The 26,243-nt window shown below is 43.2% G+C and overlaps 1 protein-coding gene across 12 annotated transcripts in view; it reads right to left on the bottom strand.

Annotated features, from left to right (window-relative positions):
* XYLB (xylulokinase) overlaps positions 1-26,243 on the bottom strand; it is an 84,633-nt gene that overhangs the window by 4,096 nt on the left and 54,294 nt on the right. For 5 of the 12 annotated variants that reach the window (XM_077992173.1, XM_015131339.3, XM_077992174.1 and 2 more), the window contains 4 exons: positions 23,420-23,478; positions 21,317-21,404; positions 17,451-17,545; positions 9,725-11,371 (listed from right to left, as the gene is read on the bottom strand). In XM_077992173.1, coding sequence (XP_077848299.1) covers positions 11,294-11,371; positions 17,451-17,545; positions 21,317-21,404; positions 23,420-23,478 — 320 coding nt within the window. In that variant the 3' untranslated portion in view covers positions 9,725-11,293. Of the gene's footprint in view, positions 1-2,631; positions 2,787-3,342; positions 4,167-9,724; positions 11,372-17,450; positions 17,546-21,316; positions 21,405-23,419; positions 23,479-26,243 lie in introns of those variants that run through there. The other 7 variants (XM_077992171.1, XM_028843959.2, XM_015131338.3 and 4 more) reach the window with 2 other exon arrangements.

Here is a 26,243-nt window from a genome sequence, read left to right as displayed (position 1 = left end):
CTATCAGAGTAGCAATTTGATCCAAATAAGGAGTGAGAGTCCGTGAATTAGTATGTGGAGGGAAAGCTGCTCTACAAGATCCTGCTCTTGGACAATAACACCAGTAGGTGAATGCTGAGTTGGAAAAATCAATAAGTCTAAAGTCTTTTCTGGATCTATTCTATTTATTTGAGCTTTATGCACTTACTTTTCAATTAGCTGTAACTCTGCCTCAGCCTCCTTTGTTAATTGCCGAGGGCTTGGGAGACTAGGATCTCCTCTAAGGATAGAAAATAGATTACTCATGGCATAGGTAGGAATGCCTAGAGCAGGTCATGCCCAATTAATGTTTCCTAGTAGTTTTTGAAAGTCATTCAATGTTTTCAATTGATCCCTACGTGTGGTTACTTTCTGTGGCACAATGGTAGTGTCATTTACTAAGGTCCCCAAGTAGGAGTAAAGAGTAGGAGTCTGAATTTTGTCAGGAGCTATAATTAAACCAGCACGAGAAATCGAGTTTTGCAAGTGATTATAACATTGGATTAATATTTCCTGAGCGGGGACAGAACAAAGTATATCGTGCATAAAATGAATAATGTAACACTGTGAACATTTTTTACGAGTAGGTTCCATTGCTTGTCCTACATAAGTCTGACAAATTGTTGGACTGTTTAACATGCCTTGTGGCAACACCTTCCAGTGAAAACGTTTAGCAGGCTGCAGGTTGTTTACCGCAGGAATTATAAATGCAAACCATTCACAGTCTTGCTCAGCTAAGGGGATAGTAAAGAAACAGTCATTTAAATCTATGACTATTAAAGGTCAATTTTTTTGAATCATAGCAGCAGAAGGCAGTCCAGGCTGCAATGCTCCCGATAGGTTGTATAACTGAATTAATCGCTCTAAGATCTGTCAACATTCTCCATTTACCACATTTTTTCTTAATAACAAAGACTGGAGAATTCCAGGGGGAAAACGTTAGAGCTATATATCCTGTTTCTAATTGTTCAGTAACTAAGACCTCTAAAGCCTCCAGTTTCTCTTTACTCAGCAGCCATTGTTCTATCAAAATTGGCTTACTTGTTAACCGTTTTAAAGGTATAGGTTCTGGAGGCTTAACAATTGCCACCATCAAAAATGATCTCCTAAACCCTGACAAGAATTTTTTTCTTCCGCTTGAAGTGGTTTCTTTAACCCTTGTACATTTTTTCCTAATCCCATGCCAGGCACATACCCCATCTCTTGTATCATATGCTGATTTTGAGGGCTATATAATTGTTCTATATGAAGGGGAACTTGTACTCCCCATTGCTGTAATAAATCTCTCCCCCATAAATGTATAGGTACAGAAGTTATAGTTGGCTGAATGGTCCCAGATTGTTCATCAGGTCCTTCACAATGCAAAATATAAATACTTTGATATACTTCAGGGGCTTTACCAACTCTAACTATGTTAAATTGAGCGGGTTGAATTGACCACACAGCCAGCCAGTGCTGTAGAGAAATGACTGAAATGTCTGCTCCTGTATCTACCAAACCTTTAAATTTCTTTCCCTGAATAGTTACTGCACAGGTAGGATGTTTATCAGTAATTTGATTTACCCAGTAAGCTGCTTTCCCTTGTTCATTTGTACTTCCAGATCCTCCTGTCCGTTTAGTTTCACTTCTCCCCATTTCCACATACAGCACAATCAGGAGTTGTGCTATACGCTCTCCTGGCTCTGCTTTCCAGGGAACAGAAGTAGATATAACAATTTGAATTTCCCCCTGATAATCTGAATCAATGACTCCTGGTTGTACTTGCACTCCTTTTACATTTAAACTAGACCTACCTAGAAGTAATCCTGCTGTGCCCGCTGGCATCATCTGACTGGAGACAGCAACATTCTTTAACAGTCCCATTACAAAAGGAAAACCTGGTCCATGTTGATTAATAGCTTGTTTAAATTCTTTAAGTATTTTAAAAGGGAAAGACTCCCACGTAACCGTAATATTTCCCTGTTGATCAGGTGGGTGCATTCTAACAGGAAACTGCCAAGCATCCAGATCACCCTCTCGTCTAGCTTGCTGGATTCCTGCCTGAATAGAACTGAGAGCGGTCGCTTGAGGCACTGCTCAAACAGTCACTGGGGCAACTACTTTTCACCCAGTGTCCTCTGGAAAAGAAAGATCCGGAGGGTCAGGCCGCTCCTTTTCTTCAAAATAATGAGGGGGTGCAGAGGGGTAGGGACAAACCTCTCCCTCCTTTGTTGCTTTAGCTGGCAAACAAACCTGTTCTGTCACCTCTTCTGTTACTTCATTAGACTCTCCTTCTTCCTCTGATTCCTCCTCCTCATCATCTGTGTGGAAAGGCTCCAAGGGGGAATGAACCAGAGCCCACACTGATCAGTTATAGGAATATCCTCAGCACCATCCTTATATGCCTTTTTCAGTGTGCTGCCTACCTTTTCCCAGACCTCGACATTCATAGTTCCTCGGTTCGGAAACGAGGGGCAGTATCTCTCTACCACACTAAAAAGCTGCATAAGTCAGCCAGTGCTAACCTTCACTCCTCCTTTTCTGAGGAGATGTCGAAGCAGAATCAAATAAGCCTCATGCCTGCTCGACCCTTGTCCCATTGTTACCCTGACGCTTCTGAGCTCCCCTTCTTACCATGGGAATTGCTTTAACACTACTCAGGTGTCCTCCAGTGTAGTTCCACATTTTCTAACCGTCGCTCCGGTGATCCTTACACCTGGATTCAAGCCCCCACGTTGGGTACCGCTTGCTGAGACCAGCTCGGTCATGGAGACTCCAACCCAGCGGCGCTAGAGGAATTAAGACAAAGACATGGGAATATAGTATAAAGTGGGGATTAGGGGCTGAAAGCCTTCAGAGCTGAGCACCATGAACAGAGCTTGACCCACACATTTATTGACAGAAAGCTAGTGATAAGCATAGCTTTGATAGATTGTAGATTAGCTAAAAGCATTCCTTATGGGAAACAAAGCAGTCTCAGTGAGGAGCAGAGAAACAGGCTCTGGCTGATTATCTGCAGCACAAACATGCTGTCAAGGCACAGGCCTCTCCTGCTATTGTTTGTGGTTTGAGCAGTTTTTTGCTCCAGGCAGGGACAGGTATTCCTTGCCCTGCTCCAGTAAACCAACAACTTTTAGCAGTGTGCATGGCAGCCATCATGAGCATGTCACATTGCTGCAGAAATCCTGTTTATGGCCAGTTTCTTTAAGGCTTGTTTATGACAGGGTTAGGGCTTGCTACCAACAACATGGCAAAACCCTGTCTCTACCAAAAAAAAAAAAAAAAAAAAAAGATTCTTTGAAAGATGCGTATTATTAATATTGACACAAAAAGAAGTACAAAATCTGAAGGGGCATGTATTTTTATTTAAATTGAATTTTAACTTAAAAGTTCCACAAAGAAAACATCTAACTAAGATGGTTTCACTGGTGAATTCAATGAAATATTTAAGGAACACAGAATACCAAAACCATAACACATACATGTAAAACATTTGCCAAAATTCAAGACAAACCTACACATTCTTTTTAAACATTCCTCCCCGCCTCCAGCAAGAAATGAAAGGAAATTTCTTAGCCCAATGGAGGGTGTATTCACACACACAGTCTTAGTGATAAAATGCTGTCCCCTAAGATCAGCAACAAGGCAAGGATTATTGCTCTCCCTGCTTCCATTCAACACTATATTAGACATTCTAATCATTGCAGGAAGGCAAGAAAATGAAATAAAATGCTTACAGATTGAAAAGAAGAAAAACTGTCTTTGTTTGTACAGATGGCATGACATGATGGATAGAAATCCTACATATCCTACTAATACAAAATACTACCATAACTAGTAAGTGAATTTAATAAAGTTGCAAGACACAAAATCAAACAAAAATTGATTCTTATGGCCAGGCGTGGTGGCTTATGCCTGTAATCGCAGCACTTTGGGAGGCCAAGGTGGGTGGATCACAAGGTCGGGGGATTGAGACCATACTGGCCAACATGGTGAAATCCCGTCTCTACTAAAAATACAAAAATTAGCTGTGCATGGTGGCGGGTGCCTGTAATCCCAGTTACTCAGGAGGCTAAGGCAGGAGAATCGCTTGAACCCAGGAGGCAGAGATTGCAGTGAGCCGAGATCACGCCACTGCACTCCAGCCTGATGACAGAGCGAGACTCCATCTAAAAACAAAATGATTTTTGTATGTTAGCAACGAATAATTCCATATACCATAGACTATCCCTATATGCTAGCGAAAACAATCGAAAAAATGAAACACTTTTCCAACAGCATCGAAACAATTAAATGTGTACAAATGGCCAATAACAACACGAAAAGTGCTTAACATCACTAGTCATTAGGAAAACACAAATCAAAACCACAATGAAACTTCACTTCACATCCATAATGATGGCTATTATATATATATTTTAAAAAAAGAAAAATAACAAGTGTTGACAAGGATGTAGAGAAACTAGATCCCTGTGCATTACTGCTGGGAATGTAAAATGGTGCAGCTACTGTGGAAAACTGTGGTGGGTCCTCAAAAAGTTAAACCGAATTACTGTATGATTCAGCAATTTCACTTCTAGGTATACACCCAAAAAATTGAAAGCACGGACTCAAACAGATATTTGTACAGCAACGTTCATAGCAGCATTATTTACAATCACCAAAAGGTGAAAACAACTCAAATGTCCACTGATGGATGAATGGATAAACAGGATGTGGTATATAAAGACAGCAGAATATTATTCAGCCTTGCTACAATGTGAATGAACCTTTAAATTTAAAACATTAAAACATTAACTATTTTACATGTGTGTGGAATAAACCAGACACAAGAGGACACATGTATGATACCACTTATATGAAAAACCTAGAATAGGCAAATCCATAGAGAGAAAGGATAGCGGTCATCAAGGGCTGGAGAGAGGAAAACAGGAGTTATTGTTTAGTGAGTAGAGCTGCAGCCTAGAATGATAAAAAGGTTTTGGAAATGTGTGGTGGTGATGGTAGCATAATATTGTGAATATACCTAACGCTACTGAATTTGATCTTTATATGTTCCCAATGAATAATTCAACATACCATGGAATATTCCTAAATGTTAGTAAAAACAATTGAAACAATGAACACTTTTCCACTTAAAAATGGTTAAAATGATAAATGTCATACATTTCATCACAAAATCTTTTTTAAAAATCAAATAATTTAACAAAATATGTGTAAGACATACACTAAAAACTATAAAACTTTGTTAAGGGGAATAAAAAGAATAATAGAGAATAATAGAGAACTGTCCTTTGTTTATGGAATTTACCCCTCATTGGTACATAGAGATCTTCCTCATTCTTTTTTATTGTGTGGATGCATTATAATCTATTCAATCTGTCCTATATTAATGTATATTTGCCTTTTCCCAAGTACTTTGCTATTATCAATAATTTCACAATAACCTTATACATACGTTATCTTGTATGTTGGAATTGTGCCTTTGTGCAGATTCCTATTGGAATGGTTCAGTCATACTCATATTTAGTTTTGTTAGATGTTGCCCAATTTCCCTCCTTAGGAGTCTCACAAAATTGCACTCCTACCAGAAATGTATACGAATGTCTATTGCTTCACAGTCATGGTAACATAGAATTTTATCAAACTCTTTGATTTTTGTCAGTAAGCATTTTAAAATATGCTTAAAGTGTGTTTGCATTTTTTTCTGATACGTGTGTGTGTGTGTATATATATATATATATATATTTTTTTTTTTTTTTTTTTTTTTTGAGATGGAGTCTTGCTCTGTCGCCCAGGCTGGAGTACAGTGCTGCCATCTCAGCTCACTGCAACTTCCGCCTTCCAGGTTTAAGTGATTCTCCTGTCTCAGTCTCCTGAGTAGCTGGGATTACAGGCGTCTGCGACCACGCCCGCCTAACTTTTTTTTGTATTTTTAGTAGAGACAGGGTTTCACCATGTTGGCCAGGCTGATCTTGAACTCCTGACCTCAGGTGATCCACTTGCTTCAGCCTCCCAAAGTTCTAGGATTACAGGCATGAGACACCATGCCCGGCCTGCTGATACATATACAATTTTTTTATTTTTTTTTTGAGACGAAGTCTCACTCTGTTGCCCAAGCTGGAGTGCAGTGGCGAGATCTCAGCTTACTGCAACCTCTACCTCTTGGGTTCAAGCGATTCTCCTGCCTCAGCCTCCCAAGCTGCTGGGACCACAGGCGTGTACCACCATGCCCAGCTAATTTTTGTATTTTTAGTAGAGATGGGGTTTCACTATTTTGGCCAGGCTGGTCTTGAACTCCTGACCTCATGATCCGTCCGCCTTGGCCTCTTAAAGTGCTGTGATTACAGGCGTGAGCCACCATGCTCAGCCTAGAAACTGTCTTTTGAGCAACTATGCCTGCTTGCTGCCCATATAAAGTTGGGGGTCCAGGGTTTTTTAACATTTAGTCCCTTTTAATCCTGGATAATGCCATTAGTATAGCTTCCTAAAATATACTGTGGGTTTTATGTGTCTTATTGGAGTCTACGTACCAAAAGCCCACTCACAATTATTTTTGAGATAGCACCCTATGGGTTTAATCACTGATATGCCAGGTGTGTGAGGCTGCTGTGGGACAACAATCTTATGATTCCTAGAAGAGTCATAAGTTCCTAGGGACTACAGGCTCCTGCCACCATGCCTGGCTAATTTTTGTATTTTTTTGTAGAGATGGGGTTTCACCACGTTGGCCAAGCTGGTCTCGAACTCCTGAGCTCAAGCGATCCACCTGCCTCAGCCTCCCAAAGTGCTGGGATTACAGGTGTGAGTCATCACGCTTGCCCTAGAGGAGTATTCTTTATTATCAAGGTAGAAAGTTCAACATATATTCATTAGATCTACTTTATAGATACTGTTATTTAGATCACTTATATCCTTAAATGTATTTTTTGTCTCCTTAACTTCAGTCTTGGGTGAGACAGAGGTGTTTTAAAGTTCTCTGTTATTTCTAGGTTTCTATTCATTTTTCCTTGCATAATTTGTTATGCAAATGTTATGTGCTTTAACAAGGTAGAAGTAACACAATGGAAACAATGAAAAACGAGGGAGAGAGAAAGAGGAAAGTACAAAGAGTTCTTTGTTGTACAGGCAATAGGTGGGAGCCAAAGAATATCATTTAAAGTTGACAAACCAGATAATTGAAGCTGTAACACTCATAAGTAGTATATCCTCATTGTGACTTATGGCTTTTAGCATTTTAATGTATCCTTCATTGTCTTGTTTATTTTTTCCTGAATTCTACCTTTTCAGATATGGATACTGTAATCTTTGTCTTCTGTGGTCCTACTTGCCCGGTCTATTTTTGCCCATCTCTTTTTATTTAGCTTCTCTGAATCACTTATTTTAGATGTGTCTCTTATAAATAACAGACAATAAGACATTGGTTTGTAAGCCAATCTGATATTCCTTTTAATAGGTAAGTCCTTTCACATGTACTGATTTAACTTACATGCTTGGACTTAATATATTTACTGTATGATGGCATGTTTTCACTGTAATCTACTGCCTTTTTTCACTGTAATCTACTGCCTTTATTATTATTTCTTTGAGCATTGATGGAGATTTACATTTTTATTCTAGTAATTATACTATGTATTCTATACTATTACTTTAAATAGTATAGTACACTTTCAATGCTCTAAATCTTCTTTTCCTTACTTACACTTCATATACTTGTTTTGTCAACTTTAAATAATGCTCTTTGACTTCTACATATTGCCTAAGCAACAAGGAGTTCTTTGTACTTTCCTCTTCCTCTCTCCCTTCTTTTTTGTTACTTCTGTCTTGTCAAAGCATATACCATTTGATACTATTTCATGTGATTAGAACTTGTGTCCCCACCCAAATCTCATCTTTAATTGTAATCTCCAGGTGTTGCGGGTGAGACCTGGTGGGAGGTAACTGGATCATGGGGGTGGTTTCTCCCATGCTGTTCTCACAATAGTAAGTTCTCACGAGAGCCGATGGTTTTATATGAGTTTTCCCTGCTTGCTCTCTTGTGCGTTCATGCTCTCTCTTTTTTGCCACCATGCGAAGGTCCTTGCTTCCCCTTCACCTTCTGCCATGATTGTAGGTTTCCTTAGGCCTCCCCAGCATGTGGAACTCTGAGTCAATTAAACCTCTTTTCTTTATAAATTACCCAGTCTTGAGTACTATCTTTATTTATTTTTTATTTTTTTGAGACAGAGTCTCACTGTCACCCAGGCTGGAGTGAAGTGGCACGATCTCGGCTCACTGCAATCTCTGCCCCTAGGTTCAAGCAATTCTCATGCCTCAGCCTCCTGAGTAGCTGAGATTACAGGGGTGCACCACTATACCCAGCTAATTTTTGTATTTTTAGTAAAGACGGGATTTCACCATGTTGGCCAGTCTGGTCTCAAACTCCTGACCTCAGGTGATCTTTCTGCCTCGGCCTCCCTAAGTGCTGGGATTACAGACATGAGCCACCATGCCCGGCTGGGTACTATCTTTATAGCAGTGTGAAAATAGACTAACACTGTTCTTCCACCCTTATCCCCACTTCCATTTGGTCTCAGGTCTACAACCAAAGATATTCAATGGTCACGTCCAGTCCTTTTGCTCATTTCCCCAATCATCTCCTAGTTGGATGAAGCTTGTCTTTTAGTAGAATTCTAAGGAAGAAGTCGTGGGTACAATAGTCCCTGGGTTCTTGTGTAATTAAAACTTCTTCCTATATCCTTGATACTTAAAGGAGAGCTTGGCGAAATATGAAATCCTCAGTTCATACTTTCTTTGAGTTTCTTGAAAAGGTTGCCCCATTGCTATCTCGCTTTGTTAAGAAGCCTGATGCCAACCAGATCTTTCCTTTGTAAGAGACTAGGTCTTTTGGCCTACAGGCTTACATAGTTCTTTTCCTTTGGCTTCAAAGTATAGTTTGTAGGATATGTCTCAGAGCTCATCATTCTGGGTCAATATTCGAAGTAACGATAGACCCTTTCAAGATAAAGTTTCAGGTTTTCTTTTGTTTTCAGAAAGTTCTTTTGGGTTTGAGTTTTAATATTTGAATTTTAAATATTAACTCTATTCCACTGTCTTATCTTTTGTCTTCATGAGTTCCAATTTTACCTGTATCATCTTTTCTTTGCCAATCTTCTTTATCTATCATTTTATTTCTGGGTCTTTTTGGCTCTTCCTTTAATATTGCTTTGTTTGTTTTGTTTCTCTTAGCTTTTCTTACTCCTACCTTCTACGTGCCTTAATGTACTTGTGACCATATCTATTTTCATTAAGATATAGTATAATTTGGCCGGGCGCGGTGGCTCACGCCTGTAATCCCAGCACTTTGGGAGGCCGAGGCGGGCGGATCACAAGGTCAGGAGATCGAGACCACGGTGAAACCCCGTCTCTACTAAAAATACAAAAAATTAGCCGGGCGTGGTTGTGGGCGCCTGTAGTCCCAGCTACTCGGGAGGCTGAGGCAGGAGAATGGCGTGAACCCGGGAGGCGGAGCTTGCACCACTGCACTCCAGCCTGGGCTGGGCGACAGAGCGAGACTCCGTCTCAAAAAAAAAAAAAAAAAAGATATAGTATAATTTAGTATTCATATCTGTGATGACTTATCTTTTTGTTCAAATTATTTCCCAAGTTCAGTCAGTTCTCTTCTCATATATGCTTGTAGCTTTTTCATTTTTATTCTGAGGTTTTGAATCTCTGATCTCTGGTGTCCTTTTATATCCACAATTATTTAATTTATTTTCAAATTCATGTTGAAGTGTTTTGTTACAGTTTACTGTTTCATGGTCCAAGACAGCCTTTTTCTGCTGGCCAATAATGTGAAATGTCTTTAAAAAGTAACATCTAGGGGGAGTTGTCTGTCTTCTTCGGAATCTTGGCCTTGCTGTCGTATCTAACAGGCTGTTATCTTTAACCTCTTGCTTCCTTTGCCCCCTTTCGTCCACCATGCCTCCAAAGGACACCACTCCCTTTCAAGATGGCTTCATCTCCATCAGAAGTGATGCCTTTGATCCCACTCATTTTCTAAGCCCCTTCCTTTGAACTTCCCACTAGCTACTGCTCTGATCAACCAAGTCTTAAACCTATCTGCAGGATTTTGTCACTCTGGGTGAGAACATGAGTATTTTGATTTAGCTGGAGTCCTGAGCTCAGTAAAGACTTGGGGCAGAAGAAAAATCTGGAAGAGTCTGCAGGAGTCAGATCATAGAGGACTTTCTGTGGAGGCTTTTGCAATAATTTGAGCAAGGAATAGAGAGGTATAAAGTAAAACAGGAGGGATAAAGAGGAAGGAAAAAGGAACTCACTATACAAATATAGGAAGAAAACTCAAAGTGAGAATCACAACTTTTCAGCTGATGAAATACTCCAAAATAAAAAAGAAATCCAGAATTTGGGAAATTCTTCCAGAGAAATGACACAACTTCTTCAACAAGTGGACTGCAAGAAGAGAGAGGGAATGAGGGAGAAAAAGAGAGAGAAGTTCTAAACTGTGCCACTTGGGAGATGGTCCCTCTCAGTGATCTGTGGGCACAGCTACAAGGAGGGCACAGGAAGCACGTCCACCAGGCCCACCATTTGGGTGGGAGGTTGTGAATTATGCCAGGTGAGTTTGGGGAGGGAGGAGATGAAGGAGGGGGAGAGAACAGATGGTGAAAGGAGAGAATGGGGACAGCATGGAGAGGGTGAGCATAGGGCAAATAAGAGAGGCTCTGGGAGGCACCTCAGACAGCTGAAACAAGGAGGGCAGGGTGTGAGAGAGAAGAGGCTGTGGGGTTTGGATTGGGGGAGAGGATGGAAGGTAGGATCAAGATATGGGGTGGGGGCGGCTGTGGGTCATGGTTTGGGGAGGAGTGGGCAGAGAGTCAGGGTTGGAGAAAGAGATAGGATGAGGTTAGGGGGTGAGACAGGGCTTTGTCTCCCCCATTCTGCTAATTTGAGTCCCTAGATTAGCTTTAATTCTGCCTCTACAAGGGGAAAGTCATAGTTTTTATCGGCTATATCCCAGTCTCAGTGTTGTCCTGCCTCCTGGGATAAAAGACAGGAAAAGAGAGATGTTTTCCTGCCCTGGGGCACACGGGCACATGGGCACAAGGACACGAGTGCCTATCTATCTTCAGGCAGATGTGCTGAGGACGGCTTTAAAATGGTCCTGGACACTCCAAGGAGTCAGCAGAGGCAGGAAGAGCTGTTCAGAACAGGGAAGTGGATCCCTGCTGTCCGGGGCCATGTCTCCAAATGGGGTCAGTAAATCTGGGCAGGCAGGGGCAACAGGGATGCCTGTTCACTCCAGAGGCCCCCGGGTCTGAGACAAGATTCTCTGCTCGAGTTTGGCGTACTGGGGGAGGAGGGCCTCATAGACCTAGAAGAGCAGAAAAAGCGGTTTAGAACAGGGAGAGGGGAAATGCCTCTTACATCTGGTTGCACTTTGCAATTTAAAATTTTTAAATTTCTTTTTTTTTTTTTTTTTTTTTTTTGAGACGGAGTCTCACGCTGTTGCCCAGGCTGGAGTGCAGTGGCGCGATCTCGGCTCACTGCAAGCTCCGCCTCCCGGGTTCACGCCATTCTCCTGCCTCAGCCTCCTGAGTAGCTGGGACTACAGGCGCCCGCCACCGCGCCCGGCTAATTTTTTGTATTTTTAGTAGAGACGGGGTTTCACTGTGGTCTCGATCTCCTGACCTTGTGATCCGCCCGCCTCGGCCTCCCAAAGTGCTGGGATTACAGGCTTGAGCCACCGCGCCCGGCCTAAAATTTTTAAATTTCGTTTACTTGCAATTTAACTTTTTTGCTGGGCAAAAGAAAGAAAGCATCAATTCACAAAAGAGGGAATGCTAGGAGTTCTCAAATCTGTAGTTTAAGATATTTTTAAACTATAAATTATGACAAGAAACTAATTTTTATGATCAAATCTACAAAAGTTTTAAAAAATTCTGGTGAGAGTACCTAGAAATGGCTGCCTCATTGCACAGCTGGTGAAAGTTGGTGATACAACTCTTTGGGAAATAGACTTGACTTTATATCTGTATTAAGGAGCCCATAGTGTGGGACCCAGTTATTCTACTTGGGTGAAGCTCTCCTAAGGAAATAATCCTAAACGTAGGATGCCAAGTCCGCCAAGGGTCTTCTTTGATACCATTGAACATTCAGACGTATAAGACCACCATGAGCCAAGGGAAGACAGCCTGGAGAAACACAGTGGCGGCAGGTGCTCCTCTCAATGGAAGACCATGTAGCAGTTGATACAGCAGTTCACACAGCTGTACAGAAGAGGGTCTCTTTGTCTCCCAACCAGGTTACAGCCCAGGCAGAAAGAGCTGAGATCTGGCCGTGTGCGGTGGCTCATGCCTGTAATCCCAGCACTTTGGGAGGCCAAGGCGGGTGGATCACCTGAGGTCAGGAGTTCAAGACCAGCCTGACAAACCTGGTGAAACCCCGTCTCTACTAAAAATATAAAAATTAGCTGGGCGTGGTGGCAGGCGCCTGTAATCCCAGCTACTCGAGAGGCTGAGGCAGGAGAATCACTTGAACCCAGGAGGATGAGGTTTCAGTGAGCTGAGATCGCACCACCGCACTCCAGACTGGGTGACAGAGTGAGACTCCATCTCAAAAAAAAAAAGAGTTGAGATCCACATCATACAGACGAAAGAATGACCCTGGCTTCAAAACCTCATATGCCCTACAAAAGTATCTCCTGTAACAGCTTAGTAGGTAGGAGGCTTGTCCAGGAGGAGTCACTGTACTCAAGGAGGCCCTGAGGAAGACTTCTCACCAGGTGGTTACAGTTTTCTCAGTTCAGATGCAGTTTCCCAAGCAAAGGCCATTTTTACAAAAGCAACGTTGTCTAGTAAAACTGTTGATATTCCACTTTTATGAGATCTCAAGGAAAACAGCTAGAAAGTTAACCAAAGGTTAAATTCGCATGTAGAATAGGAAAGTTTTTTTTCTTAATCCTTTATCTAAGAAGAGTTAATTATAATTGAAAAACTAAAAGCAACTGTGCTAAGGCATGGAAAATGCTCAAGTAAATTGTGGTTCTGGCGAAAAATTTGCCAGACTTTTTTTTTTTTTTTTTTTTTTTTTGTAGCGATGAGGCTGGTCTCCAACTCCTGGCCTCAAGTGATCCTCCCGCCTCAGCCTCCCATAGTGCTGGGACTATAGGTATGAGCCATCGTGCCTGGTCGACCCAGATAGAATATTATACAGTCATTAAAAATGGTATGCACATACATTTTTAAGAATGAAATATTTATGTTGTAATGTTGAAATTTTAAAGAAGCTACAAAATTATATATACAGTGTGCTTCCTTATAAGCCAAAACAAACAAAAAGCCCAACATAGAAGAAAGACCAAAAAGAAACACAAGCCCACATTCTTACCCTTCTTTTAACCCCCTAAGCAGTCTTCCCTGTGGCTGTCCATCTTACCTGAGAAATGCAGATGCACTTCAGGCGAGCACACGCTGTCTCACAGACAAACAACACTGAAGACCAAGGACCTGGATTTTCCTGGGACTCGCAAGTAAACATAAGCAGGAGCTCATGCCAACCCCATTCCTTCTTAATTTGGTTTAATTTGCTCCAGAGTTAAGTTGTGTTTTTTTATTTCTTGAGACAGGGTCTCGCTCTGTTACCCAGGTTGGAGGTGCAGTGGTGCAATCTTGATTCACTGCAGCTTCTACCTCCTAGTTTCAAGCGATTCTCATGCCTCAACCTCTCGAGTAGCTGGGACTACAGGTGTGCACCACCACACCCGGTTAATTTTTGTGTTTTTTTCTTTTTTAGTAGAGACGGGTTTTCACCATGTTGGCCAGGCTGGTCTGTAACTCCTGACCTCAGGTGATCCATCCGCCTCGGCCTCTGGAAGTGCTGGGATTACAGGCGTGAGTCACCACGCCCAGCTGGAAGTCAAGCATTTTAACAACTCATTATGCGACTGGGGCCTACTCGTGGTGCAGCTGCAGCAGCTCTGTCTGCGAAGGCTCAGGGACAGTTACACTGGGTGTCAGAGCCAGAGAGAGGGAGCCTGCTGGCTTCTAAGTCCACGATGAGTCTGTGCTGCCTAGAAGGGCTTAGGGGGATAAATTCCTTTGCTCTTCCAAATGAGGGTGACACAGCTGATGTTCTGGTTGTACCCTGTGAATTATGTGTTTGTGAAGTACTTGGGAATAGACCCCATGAGTAAAATAAAGCAAAAGATAACAGGTGACCCTTTATAAAGAGGCCCACAGGCGAGGAGCCTAAGGTTGTCCTAGCCTGTACTGGACATTAAGAAGTCAGAGAACAAAGGTAAGGGGCTTTGATTTCTCCCCATGGAGAAAACTGCAACGTTCAGCTGAGCCAAGGGAGAAAACATTCTTACTGCTTTGAGTTTCCGCTTGAGCACAAGCAGTGCTGTAGGTGCCACAGAAAGAATGAAGGATGTGGCCCTGCTCTCAAGGAGTTTAACTCTAGTCCACAAATGCAGTCTGCATATAAGTCGTGTATGCTGACAATCACGTAGACTGTCACTGCTGCAACCCGCTATTGGGAGGGCTTTTGAGGATTTGGATCCAGCGGTAAAGGGTTCCATGAGTTGTCAGTGATTTCGGCCATGGGCCGAAATGGGCAGGCCAGGGAGAGTGATGAGGCACTCTCATCAGCTCAGGGGACACAGCTCCGAGGATTTGCCACTCCATACTCTACATGAGGCAGATGCTGCTGTGCTGCCCTAAAACTTTCCCTAATTACCTTCCTCCTTGCTGGCCTCCTTCCAGATAGAATGAAAGAGCCAGACCCTACCCTAGCCTTTCCTACAATCAGAATTGACCATATATGACCAAGTGGTAGCCTGTTGGGGGTATGTGGGGTAGGTGAGGGATAGGCCAGTATTTTTCTCCCTGATGAGCAAGAGGTGTGTGAGGAGAGGCTCTCTGTCCAATGTCACCTATATCCCTGCCTTTGAACACAGCTGTGAAGACATGATGTTTGGGGCAGCTACAGCCATCCTCCCACCATGTGAGCACATCCAGAGCTGCACTATCCAGCACAGTAGCCACAAGCCATGTACACCTCTGCATACTTGAAGCATGCCCAGAACTGTAAGTATTAAATGCACACCAAATTTCAAAAGCTTCATGCAAAAAAGGAAATGTAAAATATCATATTTGTAACTTTTTTTTTTTTTTTTGAGACAGGGTCTCTGTCGCCCAGGCTGGAGTGCAGTGGTGTGATCTTGGCTTACTGCAACCTCCACCTCCTGGGCTCAAGTGATGCTCCCACCTCAGCCTCCAGAGTAGCTGGGATTACAGGCATGCACCACCACACCCAGCTAATTTTTTTATTTTTTGTAGAGACGGGGTTTTTGCCATGCTGCCCAGGCTGCTCTTGAACTCCTGGGCTCAAGCAATCTGCCCACCTCGGCCTCCCAAAGTGCTGGGATTACAGGTGTGAGCCACTGCGTCCAGCCCCACATTAGTAACTTTTCTATTTATTACATGTTGACATGACAATACTTCAGATATAGTGGATTAAATAAAATGTATTATTAAAATTAATTTTAATCATTTCTTTTTATTTTTACTTTTAAAAATGAGGCAACCAGAATATTTTAAATGACATATGTGGCTCACATTATGTTCCCATTGTCCACTGCTGACCTGAGGAATTGCAGGGAACATGACCAGAGTTCTCATGTTGAACTACTGAAACAATTCTACCTCCAGATTTCCTGTTAGACTATAATGCCATTTCGGTCAAGGATTGTTTTTAAGCCTCACAATTAGTAGGTGAAAGGGAGGCAGGACAGATGTTGTACCCACTTCACAGATAAAAAACAAAGGTCTAGAGACAAGGAGTGCTGCTTAAGGTCTCATGGTGAAGGAGAAGCAGAATAAAAATCAGAACTTAAGTGCCCTTTATCTCGACATCGAATCTTTTCAGTGTATCGAGTGGCCTCTCACACACAACAGAAAAATTACAGATGCTTGGGCACACCTGTGTGTGTGGTTTGCCTGGTCTCCTAGACAGCATGAGTTCCTACTTCCAAGATATGCTGGGAGACAATTCTCCATGGTGTTTCTACATGTTTTGTGACAGCTTTTGTTTCAGACTATCTTTTCAAGGATGTTTGTAAAGCACAGAGACATATAGATAGTGTCTCCAGGGCAGAGACACTGGAGAGAGTGTTTGTCTGCTGACAAGAATAATAAGGATAATGTCTCCTTTGGTGGCAAAGTTTGGGCAGGTATGCTCGCAGTTCCTTTACAAGGTTGGGAGTTTTCTATGCTCGGGATCATTTGGTTGTATCACAGCCTATTATGTGCACAGTATCCACCTGGGCACACTTTGCATCACCCTGTGGAATTTGGAGGCCAAGGGAAACTGATGCAAGCATGAAGCTCATGCTTCCTGATGAACCATGAGTTTATCACGGTTCATCATAATAAAGCCCTTTGTCTCTGATCCAGGAGTCCTGTGTCTTCTGCCTGCCGCTACAAAACTGGCAGGCTTACCTGTTAGCTTGCAAGTCAGGTAAATGTCAGAGCCTTCACAGTTCCTTACAAGATGCACCCACCCCTGCTGCTGGGCTGCCAGACCCTTCTGCAAACAGGTACAGTGGTGTGGCGGATGCTGTGGTGTACCATCCAGATTCACCTCAGGAACGAAGAACTTATTCTCCCAACTGCTGGGAGTGCTGTTGGCAGACAGCCCTCGGCTGCCCGCTTTGGAAATTGCTTTCGCTATAAAGAGCTGCCTCACGCCCTCCTGGGGTGGCCCACATGTGATGACTGATTGACATGGGGTATAAAGGCCCAGTCCCTTAGCACAACTGGATAAAACTCTAAAGGTCACCTCAGCTTCAGAGCTTTCTGTAGGAATAGCTTAGGCTCCAGAAATTGCACTGCCGCTCACCTTCTCCCTCTGTCCAATCCTGTCTACTCCCTTTCCTTTCTACAGTTGGGGATTCCAAGAGCAACTCCTCCCACTCCCATAAACCTCATATATCTTAGTTGACATCTCAGACTCTGCTTTCTGAGGAACCCAACCTGCAACAAGTGAGGTCTGCCTTCACAGGGGTTTCCTGGCCTGGGTGACTGCACAGCTATCTTGGGTCTAGACTTGAGATTTGAGTGCTAGAAATCCAGCATGTCTTGAGTTTCAGTGACGGATCCTTTCAGTAGCTTTTATAGCCTAGTGACATGGAAGGGCCCACCGTGAGGCATACGAAGCAATAAAAATATGCCCAGCAATCCATCTGACCCTGGCTGTAAAATCAGCAGCATCTGTGACTTGCAGCAGACAACCTGGCTCTTTTGCTCCATTTTCTTGATAATTTCAATGAAGCAGAATTTCTCCTTTAGTTGAGCACATCAGGTTTAATGTAGGTGACCTGTTGGTGGGGGAAAAACCCTAGCGAGCTTTCATAATGCAAATGTTATAAACAAATTCTGACGGTCTCTCACCTGAGAAGCTCCCAGGCTTGGGGTAGCAGCTAGTCTGGGATTTGGAGCTAACTTCACAACCTCTGAAAAGGGCACATCTCTTCCACCTTCAAGACCTAGAAGGGAAAACTCACTTCACGTTAGTGCATGTTGCAAATGAAAACTAACCATAAACACCAGGAAGGATCTCACTGGGGTGGCAAACTCTTCTAAAACTGGATTATAGTGACAGTTGCACAATTCAGTACATTTATGAAAAATCAATGAATTGGACACTTAAAATGGATGATTTTTATGTCATGTAGATTGTACCTCAATAAAATTACAAAACAAAACAAAAAAATGCCAAGCGCAGGCTTGTCTCCAGCAGGACCTAGCTTGTCTTGCCCTTTGTGGTTGTGCCTTTCATGGAATGGGCCAGGTAACCTCGACATATGATGGGGAAGGGTCTGCCTGCCCCTCCTCTCTCCCCTCGTTCACCACATTCTGGACAGCCTGGTCTCCTCTCCACTCATGCTGCCTCAGAGCCTTTTCACTGTGCAGAATGTTCTTTCCACTCTTCACACGCCCGTTCCCTTCTCCTCAGCTAAGATGCACCTAGGACCATCACTTGTTCAGGAGGCCCTCCTTAGCCCTCAGCACCATCTGCTTTTCCTCAGAGCACTTTTCCCAACTTGTGCCATATGTTTCAGTGAGTATTGGCTTAAGATCCCTCTTTGGCTGAGGTGTCTCTCTGGGTCACCACTATAACCATGGTGCCTAGCACACCATCTGGCATACAGAAGGGACTCAATAATTACTCACCAAGCAAATGAGTAGCAGGGGGAAGGTTGCCGTTGGTGGGCAAGAAACAATGAGCAATTTCTAGGCAAGGTAAGTAGTAGCATCAGATAGAGAAACACACCACCACCAGGAGTGAAGAAGGGCCCTCTGAAGATGTGAGGAGCAGTTTTCCTAACCAAATGCTAGAAAATTCCAGCTCAGAGCAGAATGGATGTGGGACTGGGATGGTGGTGGGGTGGACAGCAAGAGAAGACTCTAGTCCCATCTCCACTCATACTCGCAGACGCTACACAAGACAGTCATCCCCAGGCCCAGCTGGGGAGAAGAGATCTCTAAATGAAGCGGTTAGTAACCCTCTGGGTGGGGACCAGTGAGCTAAGATTTGGCTCAGGCTTTGGTTTTGGAGGGCAGAGCAGGGCAGTGGCCCAGGTACCCTTTGGCAAGCACAGAAAGGGAAAAAGAGCAAAACAAAACACAGTGCAGGATAGCAGTGAAGTCCCTAAAGGGCAACTCCTTTCCCACTTCCACAAAATAATTATGAAGTGGACCCCATACTTCTATTCAGCCACCCTGAAGGCCAGAAGATTATAGAAGAGTATCTTCAAAGTTCTCAGGAAAAGTATTTTGAACATAGAGTCTTTTACCCAGGCAATCTTTGGGAGGATGAAACAAAGGCCTTGCTGGACATGTCAGGCCTCAAAACCATCACCTATTGAATTCTCTCTTACAATATTTATTTAGGCTGTATATTCCAACAAAACTACCACACAGCTTGGATGTGGTAATCGTAGCACTAGGATTCATGCCTGTAATCCTAGCACTTTGGGAGTTGAGGTGGGTGGATCACTTGAGCCTAGGAGTTCGGGTTCAGCCTGGGCAACATGGCCAAGCCCTATCTCTACAAAAATTAGCCAGGTGTGGTGGTGTGTGCCTGTAGTCCCAGTTACCTGGGAGGCTGAGGTGGGGGTGGGAAGATCACGTGAGCCTAGGAGGTGGAGGCTGCAGTGAACCATGACTACACCACTGCACTCCAGGCTGGACAACAGAGACCATGTCTCAAACAAAACAAAACAAAACCTCAGCATAGAAATAAAGGAGAAAGAAGAAGTTTTTTGTTTGTTTGTTTCTTTTTTTTTTTGAGACGGAGTCTTGCTCTGTCGCCAGGCCGGAATGCAGTGGCGTGATCTTGGCTCACTGCAACAGCTCACTACAGCCTCCACCTCCTGGGTTCAAGCTATTCCCTTGCCTCAGCCTCCCGAGTAGCTGGGACTACAGACATGTGCCACCATGCCCAGCTAATTTTTTTTTTCTTTTTGTATTTTAGTAGAGATGGGGTTTCACCCTGTTGGCCAGGATGATCTCGATCTCCTGACCTTATAATCTGCCCATCTTGGCCTCCCAAAGTGCTGGGATTATAGGTGTGAGCCACTGCGCCTGACTGAAATGTCAGGAAGTTTAAAAAAAAAATAAAAAGTAAGAAACAGAGGAAGGAAGGAAGGAAGGAAGGAAGGAAGGAAGGAAGGAAGGAAAGAGGAGGGAAGGAAGGAAGGAAAGAAGGAGGGAAGGAAGGAAGGAACAAACGAACGAACGAACGAACAAAAAAAGGCAGGCAGACTCATGGGTAAGTGTGAATAAAAGCCAATATGATGTTAAATGTACTTAATATAAGAATCTGGAAATAAATTCCCAAGTGATCTTGATATAGAATGTGGCATGAGGCGGGGTGAGGTAGATGGGGTGGGGAGAGAATAAAAGGGTAAGAGGTTAATTATTATTATTATTTTTTGAGATGGAGTCTCGCTTTGTCACCCAGGCTGGAGTGCAATGGTGCAGTCTCGGCTCACTGCAACCTCTGCCTCCCAGGTTCAAGCAATTCTCCTGCCTCAGCCTCCTGAGTAGCTGGGACTACAGTCGTGTGCCACTACGCCCAGCTAATTTTTGTATTTTTAGTAGAGACGTGGTTTCACCATACTAGCCAGGCTGGTCTCGAACTCCTGACCTTGTGATCCACCTGCCTCAGTCTCCCAAAGTGCTGGGATTACAGGCATGAGCCACCACACCCCGCCAAGGTTAATTAAGAGAAGGATATGTTGCCTGATTAATTCTCAACGTTGATAGAAAAATATAAGCTTAGGCCGGGTGTGGTGGCTCACACCTGTAATCCCAGTACTTTGGGAGGCCAAGGGCGGATCACAAAGTCAGGAGATTGAGACCATCCTGGCTAACACGGTGAAACCTCTCCTCTATTAAATATACAAAAAATAAGCTGGGCGTGGTGGCGGGCGCCTGTAGTCCCAGCTACTCGGGAGGCTGAGGCAGGAGAATGGTGTGAACCCAGGAGATGGAGCTTGCAGTGAGCGGAGATTAAGCCACTGCACTCCAGCCTGGGTAACAGAGCAAGACTCTGTCTCAAAAAAAAAAAAAAAGAAAGAAAGAAAAAAGAAAAGAAAAATATAAGCTGAAATAAGTATGTTAAAAAGTTAAGAACATGAAAAGAATAGAACCACTTGGGCTGCTACAGGAGCTCCCTGAACAGGCAGGAGGCAGGGCAAATTGATCCAACTTGAAGGACGAATGCCCTTGTGGGTATGTGCTGCTCCCGCCAGAACTCGCCTAGATCAGGGAGCTTCCCTTAATGCCCAGAGTTTCAGCGAGGCCTCCATCAGGGCAACAGGGCTCCATGGCGCTGTCCAGGGTCCTGGACTGCTTGGGCCTGAAGTCTTCCCCTTTGTTTCAACTTTTGTTCTGAAAAGACGGCTCTGGACTTTGTCCACTTTTCCTGCTCTCTAGCTGTCCAGACCCATGCCCACGTGCCCTCAACCATGCCCTGTGTTCTTTTCCCGTGTCCCTGTGCTGACCTTAACTCTGACCAGACTTCATTCAGTTAGGACCCAGCCTTTTTTCCCCAATTTAAGCAAAGAATAAAGGAAAAGAGAGTATGGGTTGGTTCTCACCTGCTGGGTGCTAGAAAAATGAAGCTGAAGTCCCCAAGACTCCAATGTCCCCAAAGACTGGGAACACCTCACTCTCCCATTTCCACCCTCCTCAGCCCACCCCATGTCCTGGCCACTTCCAGAGACAGCTGTCTCCCTCCATCGACCTACCATGAAAAGCTCGGTATGCAGAACCCACACAGGCTGAGTTGGCAGTGTCTATAACATACACCGGGGCACCAAACACATCTGCAAGCACCTGAAAAGGACACAGAGGTTCTACTGTGGTGAGCCACTCCTCAGAGGGAACACAGATGTTGTGGGATGCACTTTCCAAGCTCTCTCCCTCATATGTCTTCTGACGCCTTCCATTCCACTTCGACTGCCTTAAGAGGAGTACGCTTGGTCATGCTACCCTGGTGATAATAGTCAGGATGACCTGGGAAAGTCCCTAGTGGAGGGCCACAGCTCCCCAGGCTGTCCCTGTACTTTTTAGCCATTTCACCAAAGACAGCAGAAGATTTAGGAAGTATGCTTAGCAAATGGCACTGACCTAGGGCTGGAGACAGCTGGGTATTAGACTAATATTAACAAGCCCAAACAAACCCAAACTAACAAGGGCATGTTTCAAGGGGATAGTGGTGAAGTTTCCCATTTAGGTTCAAAAATAAATTGCACACATTTCAAATGGAGGACCTGTACTAAGAGGAGTTCACATGGAAAGAACTTGCGGGAGGTCTTAGTTGACCAGAGATATTGTAGTAGATGCCACTGATGCCTACACAGATCCCCCTCACTGGACCGTTGTGCATCCCGCCCCAGCTGCTGTGAGTACTGGCTACTAATGGCTTGCAGCACTACTTCCTCAAGAAAGCTGACCTTGGCTTAGCATAGGCCACCGCTCACAGGAAATTTACTCACCCTCCCTAAGGTGTCCTGTTGGCCCTTTGTCGCAAGGTAAAACCAGTTCTGTGGTATAATTCATGTTCTAGAGCCCTGTCTCCCCGCCAGGATGGAGGGGAAGTAGACTCCAGACAAGACCATATCCTCACTTATCCTTCTTCCTCTGCACTACCCTGAGTCCCACACTTCCTTCTTCCTGGGAGCACTCTCTCAACAAACTGCTTATAGAAGAATTCCCATTTCAGGCTTTGTTTCTAGAAAATCTTACCTAAGATAGGTAATCACAAGTAAACAGCTAATACAATTACTCTAACAGTTAAGGCAGCCCCAGGCTACACCCAAAAATGCACAGTGTCCCCATAACAGGATCTGACAGACCCACAGGTGACAGTCTGAGGGTCAGACATCTGCAGGTTGATTCTACTTTTGGTCATATGTTTCTGGCATAATGAAGGACCAGAAGGACAGTAACAGTCTGGCAACTGTGTTACAACAGGACTAGTTGGAGAATCGGCGATGGTTAAATTGGAAGGCAGAGGCCTTGAGGAAGACAAGAACACTGGCATTAGATGTGAGAAGGTTTGCCATGTGGAAGAACAGGCACTTTCCATGTGACTCTAGAGGACATGCTGGTGTCAGACAGTGGATTGTACACAGCCGTAGAATTCACCTGCATGTGAGACAGATCCCACTCACAGTGTGAGCTGTAAGGCAACAGAGCTGCTTCCTGGAGAGTGTGAGCTAAGAACTCCCCATTCCTGCAGGAATGGGAATGGAGACTGTACTTCCTGTTGAGTCTCTGGCTCTTAGAAGTAGCAGACATAAGAAAATGTGGCACATATACACCATGGAATACTACGCAGTCATAAAAAAGGATGAGTTCGTATCCTTTGTAGGGACATGGATGCAGCTAGAAACCATCATTCTCAGCAAACTATCACAAGAACAGAAAACCAAACACCGCATGTTCTCACTCATAGGTGGGAATTGAACAATGAGATCACTTGGACACAGGAAGGGGAACATCACACACTGGGGCCTGTTGTGGGGTAGAGGAGGGGGGAGGGATAGCATTAGGAGATATACCTAATGTAAATGACGAGTTAATGGGTGCAGCACACCAACATGGCACATGTATACATATGTAACAAACCTGCACGTTGTGCACATGTACCCTAGAACATAAAATATAATATTAAAAAAAAAAAAAGAAAAGAGAAAAGAAAAGCATGCATCAGAATGTATATTTACTCTTCAGTTTTCTTAGTGTACTGTGCATGTAGGCAAATAAAAATTTGGCGCACACACACAAAAAAAAGAAGTAACAGACATGGGAGAGGCCATGGTGTAGGGCCCACTACCAACACTTACCTGTAAGATGTCTCTATTGTGAGATGCTCCTCCTGTGGCCAAAATCTTTGTCTTGGACACTGCAAGGGAAAAGAAAAAAAGTGAAATAGCTATGCCAGTTCTCCCAAGGCAGAAAGGGCTGTTTGTGCAGAGTTCTTCAGCTACAGAGGGTTCATGGTGGGCCAATGCCTCCCGCTCATCACACAGGAATCTGGTAGAGATCCAAAGGTGGCTCTGTGCATGCAGGCCTGTCACATTCATTTGCTTGTGAGGTTGCTGCCCCACTCACCTTAACTGTCTTTAATAATTTTTTTTGTTTTAAATATCTCAACAAAACAGGAGCAGAAGGTAACTTCTTTAAAGATAAAAGTCATATATCCACAACTTATAACAAATGTCATTCTTAACAGAGATTTAGAAGCACTTTCTTTCAGGATAGTGTACCAGCCAGATTCCAAAATGGCCTCCACATAATCCCTCCCTCCTGATATTCACACCTTCAAGTAGTCCCCTCTCACATTCAATAGGGCTGACATGTATACCCAACAGAACCTTGTGTAAATGATGGAGTGTGAAGTCCAAGACTAGATGATAAAAGACATTGAGGCTTCTATCTCGCTCTGACACAGATCACGCTCTCTTGGATCACTAACTTTGGGGGAAGCTAAGTGCCACATCCTGAAGACACTCAATCAGCCCTAGGGAGAGGTCTACATGGGAGTGGACTGAGGCCTCCTGCCAACAGTCATGCAAGTGAGCCAGCAGGGAGGCAGATCTTCCAGCCTCAGTCAAGCCTTCAGATGACTGCAGCCCCAGATGACATTGTGACTGCAACCTCAGGAGATATCCTCAATCAGAATCACCCAACTATGCTGAAACCAAATTCTTGACCCAAAGAAATTGTATAAGAGAGTAAACATTTATTACTGTTTTAAGCTGCTAAATTTTGAGATAATTTGTTACATGGCAATAGATAACGAATACAACTACAAACAAAACAAAGATTCACAGTATCCAGTCCGCTGTTTAACACAGACCTACCAGTCAATGCCACAAGATAACAAAAGCAACTAAAATGTTTAAGTATTGAAAGAAAGGAAAAGAAAACTGTCATTTGCAGACAATAGTCCATCTACTTGGAAAAAATAAAGAATAAGCAAACTAATAAAACTAACAAGAGTTTAATAAGTTTGCCAGATACAAAATCAACTTCTAATAATCAATGGCATTTCTAATAATAATCAACTAGCAAACGTGATAGAAAATAAATTATCATTCACAACAGCAACCAGAAATGTAAGGTAGCCTTACATATAAGGGAATACCTTAACAAAGAATTCAAAAGTCTCTATGAAGAAAAAGTTGAAATTGTTGTTAAAGTACAAAAAAAAAAATCTAAATAAATTAAAAGATATTCCACGATCTTGAATGAATATGAATTAACATTATAAACATGTCAATCATTTCCAATTAATGTATACATTCTATTCAACCTAAATAAAAATTCCAACTGGACTCTTTTAAGGAACTAGACCAATTTCTTATAAAATATTTATGGAAAAATGAAAACCTATAAACAGCTCAGACAATATTTTAAAAAGAAAAGCAAGGAGGGGATAATTGCTATACTACATATTAAAACATTATTATGGGCTGAAATGTGTCTACCCTAAATTTATATGTGGAAGTCCTAAACCCCAGTATCTCAGAAAGTGAGTGTATTTGAAAATAAAGATAAAGACAGACATTACCTCTTTAAAGAGGTAATTAAGATAAAAATGAAGTCATTAGGGGTGGGCCCTAATCCAGTAGGACTGATGTCCTTAAGAGAAGAGAAAATGAAGACACAGGGACACACAGGAGGAGACACAGGAAGAAGATGGCCATCTACAAACTAAGGAAAGAGGCCTAAGAAGAAATCAACCCTGCCGACACCTTGATCGCAGACATTTAGCCTCCAGAATTGTGAGAAAATTAATTTCTGTTGCTGAAGCCACCCATTCTGTGGCACATTCTTATGGCAGCCCTAGCCAACTAATGCAAACATACTACAAAGCCACAATAATACAACAGGTTTTCTGCCTCAAGAACAAGACCCAATAAACCCATGAAGTAGAAACAGGAATGTAGGTCGGGCGCCGGGGCTCACGCCTGTAATCCCAGCACTTTGGGAGGCCAAGACAGGCAGATCGCTTGAGCCCAGGAGTTTGAGACCAGCCTGGGCAACATGGCAAGACCCTGTCTCTACAAAAAATATTTAAAAATTAGCCAGGCATGGTAGCACGTGTCTGTAGTCCTAGCTACTCGGGATGCTGAGGCGGGAGAAACACTTGAGCCCAGGAGGTGGAGGTTGCAGTGAGCTGAGACCGCGCCGCTACACTCCAGCCTGGACGGCAAAGTGAGACCTTATCTCCAAAAAAGGAAAAAAAAAAAAATGAAAGGGAGTACAGAGAAAGACCCATGTATATACAGGAACTGGATAAATGATAAAGGGGGCACTACAAGTAATGGGATAAAACAGACCACTTAGTAGACAGTGTTTGGAAAATTGGACCAACATGTGGAAAAAATTAAACTGGATCCCAAGTTACACCATTCGCAACGACTCCAGATGGATCAAAGTCCTAAATGTGGAAGGTAAAATTGTAACATCAACAGGAGAAACATAAAACAGTACTTCTATGATACTGGAGTAGGTGGAAAATATCTTAAACAATACCTCAAAGGCATAAAATGTAAGATGAAAAATTGATGAATTTAATCAAAATTCTGTTAAATTGCTGACACTATAAATAAGCAACAGACAAATGAGAGATACCTGCAACAAAAAACTGTCAACAACCTA

This window comes from Macaca mulatta, chromosome 2 (genome assembly GCF_049350105.2).
Source record: "Macaca mulatta isolate MMU2019108-1 chromosome 2, T2T-MMU8v2.0, whole genome shotgun sequence".
Lineage (NCBI taxonomy): Eukaryota > Metazoa > Chordata > Mammalia > Primates > Cercopithecidae > Macaca > Macaca mulatta.
This window is presented reverse-complemented; position numbering and strand designations above follow the sequence as displayed.